Source organism: Thamnophis sirtalis, unplaced genomic scaffold (genome assembly GCF_051295495.1).
Source record: "Thamnophis sirtalis isolate CommonGarterSnake01/CBP01778 unplaced genomic scaffold, rThaSir2_p1.2 scaffold_11, whole genome shotgun sequence".
Taxonomy (NCBI): domain Eukaryota; kingdom Metazoa; phylum Chordata; class Lepidosauria; order Squamata; family Natricidae; genus Thamnophis; species Thamnophis sirtalis.
In genome coordinates, this window is record NW_028261391.1 from 44,425,840 (window position 1) to 44,442,532 (window position 16,693).

General features: G+C 37.4%; 1 protein-coding gene across 1 annotated transcript; it reads right to left on the reverse strand.

Annotated features, from left to right (window-relative positions):
• Nucleotides 1-12,544: 12,544 nt before the first annotated feature.
• On the reverse strand, nt 12,545-14,078 carry MARVELD1 (MARVEL domain containing 1). Its single transcript, XM_014066549.2, has one exon. The coding sequence runs from the start codon at nt 13,955-13,957 to the stop codon at nt 13,430-13,432; it is 528 nt and encodes a 175-aa protein (XP_013922024.1). The 5' UTR covers nt 13,958-14,078; the 3' UTR covers nt 12,545-13,429.
• Nucleotides 14,079-16,693: the final 2,615 nt, after the last annotated feature.

Genomic DNA, 16,693 nt, shown 5'->3' on the forward strand with positions numbered 1-16,693 from the left:
TTGTTGTTTGTTGAACTTACGCAAGTATTTTGGGTCGAGTGGGCAGCGCAGGAAGAGAAGTAACCCACAAAAACAGTTTTAAGTTACCAGGCTGTCATCAGAGTGCCCGGGTTTTCTGTCACTTATGGTGTGGGACGGACCTCCAGATGGAATGAAAGATAAGATTAAAAGAAAATATTTAGATTACTCCATTTATGCTCCCTGCGCCTTGTGTAAAGCTGTTTCTTTGAAAGTAGGTATTTGCTATTAAAAACCTTTTTAAATATGATAATTCAAAATGAATGCGAGCTACAGTCATCTGGGCAAAACTTCTTTTTTTAAATTTAAGTCCTTCAGTGAATGTTATTAGAAATCAATTAGAATTGAAATTAAAGTTGACAGTGAAGATATCCAAGTAGTGGTTGATTTCTGGCTTTTCGGATCAACTATCAACAGTTAAAAAAAAGCAGTCAAGAAATATGCTGCAGTCTAGGACTCAGCAGCTACCATGAAGGCCTTGGAAAAGACTTTAAAGTACTGTGATGTGGACTGTTTTTTCCTTGAGGAAGATGTTTCACTTATCATCCAAGAAGCTTCATCAGTTGTGGCAGGATGGTGGGAATGATAGAAGGATTAGTTCTTACAGGATGGGGGTTAAGGTTGGAAGGATCATATTTCTTTGAAGTCATCCGGTGGTTAGCACACTCCCTGAGAGCTCTTGAGGTCACTTGGGGGTTTATTGTAAAAGTATTGATCTATTTGAACATCAGTGGTTGGAGAAGATTCCTAAAAATACCATTGGCAGCCAAGGGGACAAACCAGATCAACCCAAAGTTCCCTCTCAAGACATAAATGACCAGACTCAATTTATCTTACTTCAGACACATTATGCAAAGACCCAGCTCTCTGGAAAAGACTCTAGTTCTGGGAAAGGTGGGGAAAGGACAACCAGCAGCAAGGGAGATGGACTTAGTGTGGCAATGAGTGTATCAGTGAGAGACTTGAAAAAACAGATAGATCATCATGGAGAAAATCTATGTGGTCGCTAGGAGCTAAAAACAACTTTTGGCACATAAAGTCAAAAATACCCTGAACAGTATATTGATACAACTTTTTAAAAAAAATGTTTTTCTTTGTACAAAAAAAGCACTGCAATTCTGTTCATGAAAACAACTTGGTATAATAAAAATGCCTCCTAAATGTAATATCTATTTAATGAAGAACTGCAAAAAAATAAAGAGCTGCACCTGTAGACACATTTTCTTATATTATAATGCACAACTAGAATTTTGGTCAAGTGGACTACACTTCTTTAATTAGAAAATATATAATGAATTCTAATGTGGTCATACGAAGATTAAAGTTCCAGTTATAAATATATTTGCATCATTTGCCACATTTAAAAGCCACCATGGAAAAATGATTATGTACTGATTACATATTGGTGTATTCTATTTGAGCTTCAGTTGAAGTTAAGATAATGCCCATAGTAGTCTTTAAATATAAGAACTGTAGTAACATTGTTGGCATATTGTGAAATTTCTACCATGTTATATGGAAAGGCTGTTGCTAAATTCAGTTCACAAATAATTGAAATGATTGGATTTTTGGCTAACAGCAGAAATAGTAACTTGTGGCATAAGAGTAGGAAATCAAAATATTTTCTACAGATTGAAAGAAGCAGGCTCTGAAAATGTTAATTTGAACATAATGTGCAAGGTTTGCATTTGCATTATTAATATTGATACGTTATCCCTTAAATTAGTCTTTTGTTATCAAAATTTACAATTGCTTCCATATTTATGCTGTTACAACCATAACTTTGAAATGTTATTTTATTTTATTAATTTGGAATGTCAGTTATATCTCAACAAAAGCAATGCTCATTGACTTTTTTTAATGTCTATTGTCTAGCATGTTATATGAATTCAGCTATTGTGTTTGTAAACCATAAGATAGGGCTTTGGCTGTTTTACTCTCTTTTGCTCGCAGGTTTTGTGGACCTGAACACTCGTGTGTGTTAACCACATGTCACATTTTGGTTGTGTGTGCTGGCAGATAGTAAGTATCCAACATGCTGCTAATACTGTAGTCAACAGTCAAACTTAGCATTCACAAAGCCACCAGGTGGTGGTAGAAAACAGGCTTTAAATCTTGGAGGCTTTGGAAAGATAGGAAGATCAGCAGTTTCATCTCTCAGTAATTGTCTGGTTTTAAAAAAAAACAAAAAACATTCAAAATCCATAATGAAAAGTTTACTGCAAGAACCAAAATGTCAAAAATGTAGACAAACTTTTGCAAATATATATAAAAAAACTCTCTACAGCTCTGAGATGAGACCTACAGAAACCTCTTATACAGATGCTTCAGACCCTTTCTTTACTTATCCCAGATTGTCACATGTACAATTTGAGCCAATTCATATATATAAATAACACAAATAGAATTTGATTTTATAGATTTCAAGATTTTTAATATTTTAGTACTTGGGCCAGGCACTATTAATACCAATCATTATTAAAATTTATATCCTCCCAGCTCCAGAAACTCTGGGTGGCTGACATTCAGATAAAAACTCATTATATTTACCATTGTAAACAATAATATAAAACTAAACTAAACATATAATGGTTACAAACCAATCCATGCAGATGCTTTTAATCCCCAAGTGCTCATTCCAACAATAAGGATGTGAGTTACTTTTAATAAGACTTATCTGCTGTAGCTCGAGATAAAATTTACAGTCAAAGCTGGGCAAAGCTCCCACCCTCTAGCAAGCTCTGGCCTCTTGAACATATATTTCAGGGAAGTGCAACTACACCCAGAGTTGGCACAAGTCGGAAAATTACTTGATGTCCAAATAAATAACCATTCTGTCTTCGTATATTCCATTTCAGTCTGTTCTGTTCCATCCAGATGCATACAGCTTCCAGGTTTAGAATGTACACAGTATTTTCTGCCCAGCTACAGTAGAGATATGTAGTTGGCTAACAACAGCATATATTCGTATTCATTCCAAATCAGTAAATTGCCTTTCCCTGAGTTTCATATAAATGTTAAATAAACTGTAACAGAATACAAACCATGTGGCATCCATAAGGGATCAGTGGCATGCTTAAATACTCTTCCTTTAATATAATTGTTTTAGCCTGCTTTGGAAGGAACAAAATCCATGTAAAACAGTGCCTCTAGTCCCCACCTTGCAGGTTACCAGAAACTATGGCAATGGCATTGCATATTGAGATACTAGAATTAGGAGGGCTGCACTACTTCTAGATCCCATGGAAGTCATCTAAGTAAAAGATTGTGAGGAACAGGTGTGAGTTCATTTGGTATAAGGACAGGTAGCCCACCGCAGGTGAGGCACTAGGGGAAGGAAACATTTCAAAAAGTCTGGGTCTGAATTTATTTGCTGTAAGGCTGCCTGGAGATTATTACAGTGGTCAGGAATGTATTTCACTCCTGACTAGAATTAAATGTACCTTTCTGAATTCTATGAGTTCTTGCTTCTTGGGCTTGCCAGTTATATGGACCTGAGCTATTGCAAGAGTTAACAAGCAGTTTCTGTTTCATATTTAAACTTGAATACTAATTCTAGAAGATTCATTTTCTGTCCAAACTATCTCGGACATCACGCATTAGAGGCATGACTTGAATAGGCTATTCAGTAAATAGGATCTTAGATTTTACAGAAAGTTATAGTAAGATTATTAAGCAGTTGATATATGAGCCTTTAGGGGGGAAAACACAGCATGACAGCATGGATTTATCAAGAGTAAATTATGTCAAAACAACCTAAATTTCTCTTTGATTCGGTGATCAATTACGAGTATGTAATACAGTATAATCTCCTATTTAGCAAAACATTTGATAAAGTATCAAATAGTATCATGAGATTTCTGTAGAAAATATGACAAAATATGAGTTGAACTATGCTATCATTAGATGGATATATAGTTGGTTCAATAATCATAACTCAAAAGCATGTTAATGCTCAGCATCAAGCTGGAACAAAGTGTTGAATGACAAACTTCTGTTTTAGGTCCTGAGCTATTCAACATGCTAAAAAATGACTTGCAGAGGGAATTAGATAATACAATTATCAAATTTACAAAGATACAAAGATAAGTGAGAAAGCAAATAGCTCAAAAGACTAATTCAGAATAATTTTTGAAAACTGAAATGATGGATAGAAAGCAGCAAGTTGCCTCTAGATGATGGATGACACATAAATCTAATAAATAAATTTCAAGGGACAAATGCAAAATCCTGCATATGGGATGAAAAATCTAACACACAATTATAGAATAAAGGAAGCATATTAGGCAGCACTACATCAAAAAGGATTGGGATATTTTGGTAGATCACAAGATGAATATGAACCAGTAGTGTAATAGAGCTGCAAAACAAACACCAAATTTAATCTTAGCCTACATCAATATACTATAAAGAAACCAGATGAAAAATTGCCATTGTTCCTTTGTTTTGAATTAATCAGACTGCACCTAGAATATAACATAGAGTTCTGAGTATTGTGTTTTTGGAAGAACACTGGTGAACTATAGGAAGTCAATAATAGATCTATCAAATGTAAGGGACCTGAAAGGAAAAAAAGAGGAATAGTAGGATGCAATGTTTATGTTTTGCTTTGAAAAACAGAGTAGCTCTCTTCAAGTTCTTGAAAGCTATCATGGAGAGACTGGGGCACAACTTAATTCCAAAAGACTGGACAAAAAAGTGTGTTAACATTACAAGGAAGGAGAGAGTTAACAGTATGAGTTTTTTTAACCAGACTGCTATGGATGGTGACCTGTCCCTTGCTGGATGGCCATCTATCAAAAATGCTGTTGAAGTCAATGTCTGCATTGTATTAACTTTATAGAGGATTGGCCTAAATGATCTTTATAGCCCCTTCCAACCCATAATTACATAATGCATCCCCTCTTGCTATTTTTTTTTTACCAGTTACCAGTTATTTATCTGCAATAAATTAGGCCACCTGAATTAGAAACAAGCTAGGTGATTAAATTTATATCCCAGACTGGAAAGTTGATAAACATTTATCTATCAACTCAGAGGGGATCGGCATGATAAATTTTGATCAGTAACTTTCAATGTAGAGACCTTTACCCTATATAATGGATTAATTCAGAATGCTTTTCTTTTTCTGGCTGTAGGATCTTAACATATTATGTCCTGATCATTTACATTTAGCAAGGCATTCTGTTATTTATATGAGAACTAGCGATGAATTTGCTGTCCCCTACTTTATTGTGTGGTGTTATTGTTGCTGACAGAACCCTGAAAAGTAACTTATATGCCCTGCAATGAGTTTCAGCATTTCCTAATAATGGCTCAAGTACATTCTTCCCGTGGTGGTCTCTTCCACTGAGTTTTATTCCATGGTTCCTTTTCCCTTGCATAAAAGCTCTTCTTGTGCAAAAAAAACAACTCTTTCAGCTTTGCCAGGATGCCTTGATGCTCTTTCATGCATGGTTTTCCTGCTTGAACCCATCACTCTGCCCATAGAAGCTCACTTCCCACTGAACTGTCAGGAAGCGTTGCAGTCTGAGTCTCATTCCTTCCTTTGCTGTCTGGGCTTGTCTACTGATAAAAAACAATGGTTTGGACAGGCTGTTTCAGGTTTAAAATAATACTCTGAGGGAAGATCTGAAGCTTGAATAATTATGGCTGCCTTCACAATAACATAGTGTTATAATTTGGAGTGCTCTTATTATAGAATACTTCCATGAGTATGTACACAAAGCATAAATCTATGGAGATTCTTAATCATCCTGGTCATGGTTGTCCCAAATGTGCTTTTCAAAAGGCAGCTGGACTTCCTTAGTTTTTTCTTCTTCTTGAAAACGTTTCGCTTCTCATCCAAGAAGCTTTCTTTAGTTTTCAAAAAAAACCTAAGAAAGTCCAGTTGCCTTTTGAAAAGCACTGATGGGACACAGAGCAATAGTACACTCACTCTGATCAATAAGACTGTAATTGCCTGATTCTCTCTGCATAAATTCATGTGGTAAAACATGAAGATTTAACAGCTAAAATGTGTTATTTTAATTAAAAACGTAAAAAATCTTACAAGTAGTAATACAAAAACATTCTTCAGAAGGAAGAATGCACTCTGCTTGAATTTTTCCCTCATTCTCTGACTGCCCGTGTTATCTACTCACAATGATCACAATTGATCTTGCTATTACAACATAATCACTTCCTTGAGTAAAATGTAACCTTACCCTAGTGCTCCTAAAAATGATCTCACTTTAATTGCTCTGAAAAAGGCTTGAACTGTAAATTCCACTTTCTGTGACCATCTAACCATGATCTACAGTTTTATGAAAGTGGGGTTACCGTCATTTTATTCTTGCATTATTACATGTTAACTGGTTCCTGTCATAAATGAGGAGTGTAAATGTTCATCAGTATGCAGTGCTGTACTGGTGATGCTTACATACTGAGCAAGTATTAGCGGATTTGCTTCAAATTTTTATGCTTTTGCTGCTCAAGTATTCATCCAAATTATTCATCCAATTTAAAGCAGATGCTATCCAGTATCATAGTCCAACATATTTATAATAATAGAAAATAACTTTCCATCTCTGCTATTCCTCATTACTGATGTCTACAATCTTTACTGCAACTTAATTAATTTCTACAATTAGAACTGTTTTCAGCACCAAAACCTTTCCTTGAAAAAAAATCACGAATACTCTGAATGTTTAAAGTAATATTTATTGAGATTCATCTCTATCTAGCAGTCAACAATTTCATTTATATCCCACCTTTATTATTTTTATAAACAATGTGCCAAAAACATCTAATATTCCTCTCTCCTATTTCTCCACAACAACAACAACCCAGTTATCTGGCTGCAGACAGTTACATCTGTGACATGCGATGTTCTATTAAGTCAGTTTCTTGCTGACTTAATAGCAAAGTGAAGTAAATGGCAGGAAAAACCAATGTCTCTGAGTAAATAAGTAACGTGAAGGTTGTGAAATCTGTTGTGGCATTTGTCCAGTTTTGTCTGTGATGTTTCGAACAGCTTTGAGGCCAAAATCAATAAAAACTATAAATGTCAAGGATCTTTCTTTCCTAGTTATGAACAAGTGAAAATCAAAAGCAATTAAATTCCATCCACATCAATTATTTCTAAAAAAAATAAATGTTATGCATTGGCAGATGATCCGTTTATTAGTAACATCCAATCATCTTTTATTTCAAAAATAAAGTACTATCTGGAAGATAGTACTATAGGTGTTAATACTTAGTTGCAGGACATACTTGTGCAAGTAGGACTTAAGAGGTTAAGATAACAATTGATGACAATCATGCATACACAGAAGAAATTATCACATAACCATTAAGCTCATGAAAGAAAGATGTACAGTTCATGCTGTCTCCAAATCAGATTTCTTCCTTACCAGTATCTGGAACCACCCACCTTGCAGCAGGAGTGGGTTCCAGCAGGCACTACTGCCGGTTCGCTCGTGTGCGCACTGCGTGTGCTTGATGGGTGCTGCATGTGCATGTGCAGTGCAATTAAAATTGTTCTGTGCATGCAGAGAACTGAAAAACAAGATGGTGGCGCTTATGGTGCCGCTTGGAGAACCAGTTCAGGGGCATGGTAGGCCTGGGTCGCTGCCGGTTCCAGCGACCCAGGCTGCCAAACCACTACTTGTTCAGCTTAACTGGTCCGAATTGATAGGAACCCACCACTGCCTTGCAGGGATATGGCACAGGGCCAGTCCTAGCATTAAGTAAGTAAGGCAGAAATCTCAGGCAGTATATGTGGAATTTAGCAAATTGTAAGTTATTTAATCTGTAATTACTATTTTTTACAGCCAAAGATGAATAAGTTGCTTCTTACCTATTATTACCCGTATTGCCCTCATCTCTGCAAGTTACATTTTCCTTGTTGTTTCTCCCCTTTTCTCTTTTCTGGCTGCATTTCAAGGAGAAAACGCTGATATGTTTAAAATATAGCTATTTAATAGATTATGCTTAGTATACCCCATTTTATTCAGAATCTGATATAATTACAGAATTAAAGATCTGGAATATAATCTTTATCAAGACAGAACATATCTAGAATTTGATGCAGAAACAGAAATTTGTCTAATGACCAAAGTGGAATTTTTGGAAAGTAAGGGAAAATGATCCAAATGCCCCTAAATATTTAATCTATTTTATACTGCTTGCTTTGCAACTCCTCCTACTGAGAAAGCCTTTTTCCAGATGTTATGTTCAAGAATATTCTAGAGTGGCCAATATGCTCCAAAGTTAATGGATGTTATAGCCATTCCCAGATATGTTAAACATTAGAACATGTGAACAGTAGCTAAAAGTAGCAACAACACTTTGCCTTGCTCTTCCCATCTCTAGTAGGTAGGATGGCACAGCAATCCTCCCACTGATGGGCTGCCTTTAAAATAGAGCCAAATTGCCCTTGGATTCAGCATGCCTGAAGATTTTTAATCTCCTTATATTTATCTCCTCCTCCTAGAACACTTTCAGGCTGCCATGCCCTACTGAAACTCTTGGCTAAATTGTCTTGGCATGGGCATTTGGTTCTTTCCCAGTAGCTAATCAATTTCACCTTGTGTGAAGACAGGTAGTGTCCATTCTCCGTTTCTTCCCCCTCCATTGCTGCATAACAGCAAGATTATTATATGAAACTAATAGCCTATCCAAGGTCAAGGATGCCCTAAACAAATGGCTTTGGACAGAATTTTTCTTCTACAAAAACAATATAGGATAATGTTTAAGGTATTGAACTTAGATTGAGGAGACCCAGGTTCAAGTTGAGACATAACCATATTAATTAATTAGATTACAGATAGTCCTTGACCTAACAGCTATTTGTTTAGTGACTGTTCAAAGTTACACAGCATTGAAAATAGTGACTTATGACCAGTTTTCACACCTACAGCCATTGCAGCATCCCCATGGTCATGTGATCAAAGTTTGGGAGCTTGGCAACTGGCATGTATTTATGACAGTTGAACTATCCTGGGGTCATGTGATCACTATTTGTAACTTTCCCAGCCAGTGTCTGACAAGTAAAGCCAATGTGGGAAGTCAGATTTGCTTAACGACCACATGATTCACTTAACAACTATGGCAAAAAAGTCACAAAATGAAACACAATTCACTTACAAATTGCCTTGCTTAGCAATGAAATTTGGGGCTTAATTATGTTTGCACATAGAAGACTACCTGTATTGTCCAGTCAGATCACTCTACTTCATGGGCTAGTTAGTTGCTGTGTGGATAAAATGAAGCCATCTTGAGCTCTTGAAGGAAAGATGGAAGATAAATCTAACAAATGTTTTATCCTCATATCAGCTGGGAGACAAACTCTGCAGCAAGTGGGAGATCAAATAGATTCCCAACCAAAGCTGACAACTTTGTCTTCTAAAAGGTAGAGGAGAGAACTAGAAGAAACCAGAGGAAAAATATACTGGACCTAATTCTTATTAATACATAAGTGATAGAGGAAGTTGAAGTTCTTACTAATTAAGTACTTACTAATTTTTACTAATAGAGAAGTGATAAAGGGAGTTTTGAAGTTACTGGAACCTTGGGCAAGAATGACATCATACTGGAATTCAATAGCTGATTTTAACAAACTAAGAGAGAGCCTAAGCAAAATTTCATGGATAAAAATGTTAAAGGGGAAAACAACTCAAGAAGCGTGGGAAACACTGAAAAATATGATCCAACACAATACCACTGGGGAAAAAAAACAAGAAATCCAAGAGGAAACCAGCATGGTTGCACAAAGACCTCTCTGATAAACTGAAAGACAAAAGGGATAAGTATAAAAAATGGAAAAAGAGACACATAACTAAGGCAGAATATCAGCAGATAGCCCGATTCTGCAAAGATGAAGTCAGGAAAGCAAAGGCTCAGAAGGAATAAAGACTTGCAACAAAAATCAAAGATATATTTAAAAAGTTTATTTCAATATATAAATAACAAGAAAAAAGTCAAGAAAACAGTTGGTCCACTAAAGAGAAGATGGCAAGGAAGTAACAGGCAGTAGAGAGAAAGCAGAGCTACTTAATTCATTCTTTGCATCAGTCTTCACACAAAAAGAAACCAAAGCCCAATCTAACAAAAACTTAACTCTAAAAGACAGACAAGAAATAAAAATTAAAATAAGCAAGGAAATGGTAAAAGAACACCTGTCTGACCTTGATAAATATAAATCACCAGATTTATATTTATGATGGATTACATCCCAGAGTTCTAAAGGAGCTGGCAGATGTTATCTCAGAACCATTGTATCACATCTTTAAAAAATCTTGGCACACCAGGGAAATACCAGAGGATTGGAAAAGAGCTGATGTGGTACCCATCTTAAAAAAAGGGGTGGGGTAACAGACCCAGGAAACTACAGACAAATCAACCAACATCAATACCTGGGAAGATACTGGAAAAAATAATTTAAAAACAGATGTGAACATCTAGAAACAAATAAGCTGTACCTGTAATAGAAGACCTCCCAGGTCCCTTCCAGCTCTATTCTGATTCTTTCATGTTCCAATATGGATGCACTCGGGTATGTTTCATTGAGCATGATAAAAGAGATGAAAATGGCTGGAAAAGCGTTTCAGTAAGTAGATGAGGTTGGTGTGCTGAGGTTCAAGTAGATCGGTCATTCTGAAACCCCTAAAGCCAGTCCTAGGACATCATTGAGTAAAGGGGCTATTAAGTTGGCTTCTCATTTGCTACTGCTAGAACAAAGTTCCTTTCTAATGAAGATTTTGTCAAGGGAGGGTCAGCTCCACCATTTGCACTATTGGTATAGAAGCACAATAGTTGTAGAGATTTGCCAGAGGCAACATTGTAGCTGCTCAGGAAGTTTGACAAAAAAACATAATATTCTGTGTCCAAGAAATCTGTATTTCAGAGATATTTTCCTGAACTAGGACAGGCAGTGATCTTCCATGAGTATAGTGAAATATTATATGATGTAACTGTTGTTGGATCTGGTTACAAGATTTGAATGATTACAGGTATCGCTATAATACTGTCAGGTTTAATCACTTGATACGATGTAGCTATCCAACACCACCATTTCCCCATGAAATTCTGATTTAATCCATGCTGGATCTCAATACTTTCTGAATTATGTAAGTAGCTGTTTAAGAGTTCTTGTTGCTATGAAAATGATTTCTCACCCTCTTCCTTTTGACCAAATATTATATTCAGACTTTTAAAGCACTAAAATTCTACTTTCACTTGTCTCAAGTTGAACTGAGTATGTTTTATACAAAATAAATTACAAATGCTTCCAGATTATAACAGAAGTCATAGTGCTCTATCATCAAAGGAGCTATACCACACTTATAACCTGGAAAATACCTCTATCCCTTGCTACATAGTTAGATACCTTCTTTATTGAGATCCAAATTCTCAGTATTTTTAGAAAGTCTGTATAAAACAGAGGCTTCAGGGGATAAACTTAGAAAGCTTTATTTCCAGATATCTGTCTTGAAAAAAAATGTCCTGCATAAACGTAAGGCCTACTGTAGAAATTGTTAACTAGAGAAAATTTATAATTCACCCTAATTCCAAATGTATCTTTAGCTAATTATCAGTAAATCCTTTCCATTTCTAGGTGAAGCGTCTGCTCATTATCTTTTGTCCCATCACTGTGAACATTACCTCCTATTTATAATGATTGATTGCTGTAAAAGACCTACCAAATCTGGTACTCTCAAGAACATTGGACAAAAATATTTCTATAATTCTCTTCAGATCAGGGGTGGGTTCCTGCCAGTTCTAGCCTCTTCTATAGAAGAGGTTTCACAAATCTACAGTGCTGTTTAGAACCGGTTCCAGCTCCCACCCCCCGCCCATCCGCACATCATCAAGATGAAGAGCGAAAGGAGGAATTCTGGGAGTTGAAGTCCACAAGTCTTAAAGCTATCAAGTTTGAACACCCCTGGGGTTTTTTTTCTAAAGGGTTAGGGCTGCAAGGGTCTTGTAACTTGACAGCTTTAATACTTGTGTGCTTCAAATACCAGAGTTTCTGAGCCAACATTTTGGTTGCTAAGCAAGAGCGTTGTTAACTGAGTTTCACCACATTTTACAAGTTGGCCATGCCCACCCTGTCACATGGCTGGCAATAGCAATAGCAATAGCAATAGCAGTAGACTTATATACCGCTTCATAGGCCTTTCAGGCCTCTCTAAGCGGTTTACAGAGAGTCAGCATATTGCCCCCAACAATCTGGGTCCTCATTTTACCCACCTCGGAAGGATGGAAGGCTGAGTCAACCCTGAGCCGGTGAGATTTGAACCGCTGACCTGCTGATCTAGCAGTAGCCTGCAGTGCTGCATTTAACCACTGCGCCACCTTGGCTCTTGAAGCCACTCCCACAAAGCAGGCCACACAAACAGAAGAGATTCTAAAAAAATTTGAAACCCACCACTGCTTCAGATGGTAAATAGAATCCCAAGCGTCTGACAGAAACAATTTTAGAGAAGGCTACAGGATATGGACTAAGATTTCATCGAAGTGAAATAATACAGCAACATTTATGGGCAAGATGATAGAAGGTTTTATTTGAGCAATTCTTTTGTGAATTGAAACTCATAAGATTGGAATTCATTCATGGAGGCAGAACTTAGTTCTGGGATATATTAAACAATACTGTACCCATACAGAAAAATAATTTCTGAGCATATTCAACATGTACTATTTTTCTTAATTTAATTAGCATACATCTGGAATTAAAATCAGCTCTTTCAATTAGAGAGTGCAGTTTCAGATGGCAGGAGCCTTTATCCCTCTGTTTTCTGAAAAACACATTACCATAATAATGCTACAAATACTATTGGGTGCATTCAAAAGTTTTAAAATTTACAGTAAATAATTATGTATAAATATGTTCAAAACAGAATATTCCTGGATTAAAAAAAAACTCTCCAGAAGCCAATATGGTATAAAATCTGAACATTTCATTACTAAGATCCAAAACAAGATAGCATGAATAATAAAACCAATATTGTATACCAGAAGGTGATAATACCAAATCCTTCCTATAGCAATCAGATATATTGGAAGTACAGATCAGGCGAAAACTTCCCAGACCCATAGAAATCCTACTTCCAAAATGAAAGAAGACAAGAGAGAGATGGGGGGGGGGGGAGAGAGAAATGAATCCACAATCTGGTTTCCAGGTGTTCCTCCTAAGATGCATCATTTTTAGCTTCTGGGTCCTGACCGTATGGATCCATCTGTGGATGAAAAGATCTCATCTGGAGATAAGAGCATTCAAAACTGTCAGAAAAAATAGGGAATGCATCAGGTTTTCCTCAGGAAGGTGACGCCATCTGGAGCAAGGTATCTACAGGTAAATTGCATGCTAGATTTATCCATATATTTGAATAAGATCTGTTTGTACTTCTTGAACTTCTTGCATCTCTCAGATGATATCAAAATGCCCCTGGAAACGTCGTACCAAGCTGTAGAGTCCGGAGAGCAAGTACAGGAAGGCAGATTTACCAGCAAAGATAGCAGCCACTAAGTAGGCAGTGTAACTGCAGGGCTGGCTGTAACCTGGCAGGGTGCAATAGCTGATGCTCCGCGCCTTGTAGCCTATGATGGCCGCAGCAGCTGTGAAGAAAATAAGTCCAAGCAACAGGTCATGCAGAATGTTTGTTAGAAGCCAGCGGGTCCCCAGTACAGGAATCAGAGTCCATCGGCCCAATACACTGAGCCCAAAAAGAACCAAGGTAAGGAGCCACACCAGGACTGCTGCAAAGACTGCAAAGTAGGTTGCTCCTTCATACTTGTGTGCCGCTAAAGTTATCCAGCAGACAGCACCAAACAGCAGCTGTGCTATACGCAGCCCTCCTAACAGGCTTCGTAGGAAGGGCCTGTTCAGGCTCAGAGATTCTCTAGATGCTGGACACGGGGGTGGCGGTGAGGAAGGGGGTGGTGGAAGAGGCATGTTATATCACTAGGTCCTCCGCAGCTCGTCTCCTCTAGTGCCTTCTTCAGCCCAGCAAATCTCACTCCCCTCTTAGGCACTTCCTCTGTCTGCAGTTGCCAAACATCTGCAGCTTAGCAGTTGTTCCTGCACTAGGGCCTCTCAATTTCCTGTTCTAGCCCTCCCTTTCCCACCCTTGCCCCTCCTTTTTTGGGAGTTTATTTCATTTCTCCTTCATCTTACTAACAACTCTCTCCCTCTCTCCATTGCCCCTGTAGCTCTAGCCAAGAACTTAAAATGCTGCCTTCTTTAGAATCATAGTTTCCTTAGTTCTGTTACTACTTGGGCCAACAAGGCTCTGCCAAACCCAAAAGATTGACTAAAGAAAATATGGACTCTGCAGACATCAAGTTCAGTCCCTCCCTTCTGCATGGAAAAGGGCCAAGTGATAGTCAGATAGTCACTCACTAAACTCCTTAAAAGGAAGAACTTGAAGATGTAAACATAAATGTACAAATAGTTTCTTCATTTGTTCCTCTAGCATTTAAATTCTGTTACATTCTTTAGATTGCAGAGAGGCAACCTTTGATTTTGGAGAAGCATAGTCTCTTTTAAACCTTCCCTTTTTGCTGCAAGTAAAACTTTTTATCAACCTCAAACTGAAGCTGATCTAATCACATCCGTAAATAATTTGAAAACCACACCCTCTGTATTAAATTAAGAAGCTGGAACATGAGGAACTTGGAGCTGTCCATCAAGGCCTAATGTAACTGCAATGAGTGGAGTAAATTTTGGAAGTTATTTTTGAGTGGAAAATAAATGTTCTGTATAGCAACTTTGAATTTTGGTCAATGAATTTCAGCTGGCAGGATTTAATTGATATATAGTATTTTTATTGAATAACTTTAAGCCACCTAGATACACTTTGGTGGGATGGATAGTAGAAGTTTAATAAATAAAATGAATCCCAGATGCATTCCAGTCCAATGGAACTCCTTTTTTCCTGTAAATTTCATAAGCTGTCTACTATGATGCATTTTAAGTTCTACTTCACTCTTTTAGTTCATCTCCACAACTGACTCTTTCAGAATTGTTGTTGTTCATTCTGTTGGAAGAAATGTCTTTCTGGGTTCAGCTCAAGTGGGGGAAAAGACACTGGAGACATGGGGGCTGCTTGGAAAGATGGTTTAAAGGTGGACAGGACCACATGGCTTGAGTCCTGAACAGAAAAGGGGATCACATGCTTCAATTTTGGGTGAAGAAGAAGAAAGAGGAAGGGGCTTGCTGGGTTTTTTATACTCTGTTCGGCCCCACCTCTCTGTTTCTTGTTCTTTCTGTAAGAAGTGTATTCTGATTGGTTGTCAGACTCCCATGGGGCCAAGTTTGAATTTCCAGATGCCATGTGGTGAGTTTCTGTGGAAGGCTAATACTATCATGCCTTAATCCTATCACCTTGGAGCTAAAGGGGGAAACACATTGTTATGTAGAATAGACTGGTTGGGGCATTTTAGTGGCTCATTAAGAAAGTGGGGGCTATTAAGAGTGAGTCTGTTTCCTGCCTAAAAACATGTTTCTCCATTTCTGATCCAGGGAAATGTAATATTCTGCTTTTTCAATATCTCCTAGGATATTTCATTTTTCTAGCAGAGGGGTGGGTTTTAACTTTCTACAATTCTTTGTGTCATTATAACTTAATTTTGGTTTTTATATGCTCTTGCAAACCAAAAAAATTTTATGTGCTGCATGTGTATTATAGGTCATGACTGAATATGTACCATCAAATCTGTTCTGACTCTTAGTGACTATACATAGGGACAGATAGTCATAGAAAAAATCTAAGTGGAGCTTTCAATTTTTACTGTAGAGATAAGTCACTTATTGTTGCTATTTGTCCACATATATATGGGTACTAAAACAACATATATTAAGTCAAATAGCCCCAAAACACTAGGGGACTCCTGGAAGCCTGTCATTCAGACAAAGCAACCATCAACAGACAACACTGGAAGTCTTTAAGAAGATGTTGGATAGCCATTTGTCTGGAATGGTATACGGTTTCCTGCCTAGGCAGGGGGTTGGACTAGAAAACCTCCAAGGTCCCTTCCAACTCTGCTATTGTATTGTACATAGAGATAAACAATGTGCATACTTCTCAAAAGAGACAATCAAAAAGCCAAAAAGGAAAGAAAAACCCACCAAAACACTTTTCCAACCAGCAAACCACACCCATAAGAGCAGAGATTAACTTCAAAATTAACACCAGACCAACAGTCAAGGAGTAAACAATACCCCAATGAAGGAATTACAAATGCAGACAAGCAAGCCAATAGTAAACAGCCTAATCAAGGAACCAAAAGATTACTAACACTAACAGGACAAGCCACTAGCCTAGTATATAAAAATAAGAGCAAACCACACTCCCTATTAGCACTGATAATGTTACCTCATTTGGGTAATGAAACGTCTGTAAGGAAATCACCAAACTAGGAGAGCACAAAGTTGAACCCTGAGCTACAAATATTCTCTTCTGCCGGTATGGGAAGAATCAAGCTATCATGGTGCTGGGTTAACCAGACTTCGGCATACAAATTATTGCTTCTCTGACAGAGAGGCATGGCTTTCTACCAAGTGGCTTTCTACCAAGTAACCCTTTTGTGTGAAAAGGGCAGAAGGGCTTTAACGCAAAGCCAATGGACAGAAACAGCAAGGAAGTCGAGAAGCGGTGTGGAAGAAAAATGGTAAACTGTCCAAAGTTGC

Coding starts and splice junctions, on each gene's coding strand:
- MARVELD1 (XM_014066549.2), bottom strand. CDS start 13,957: ATGCCTCTTCCACCACCCCCTTCCTCACCGCCACCCCCGTGTCCAGCA.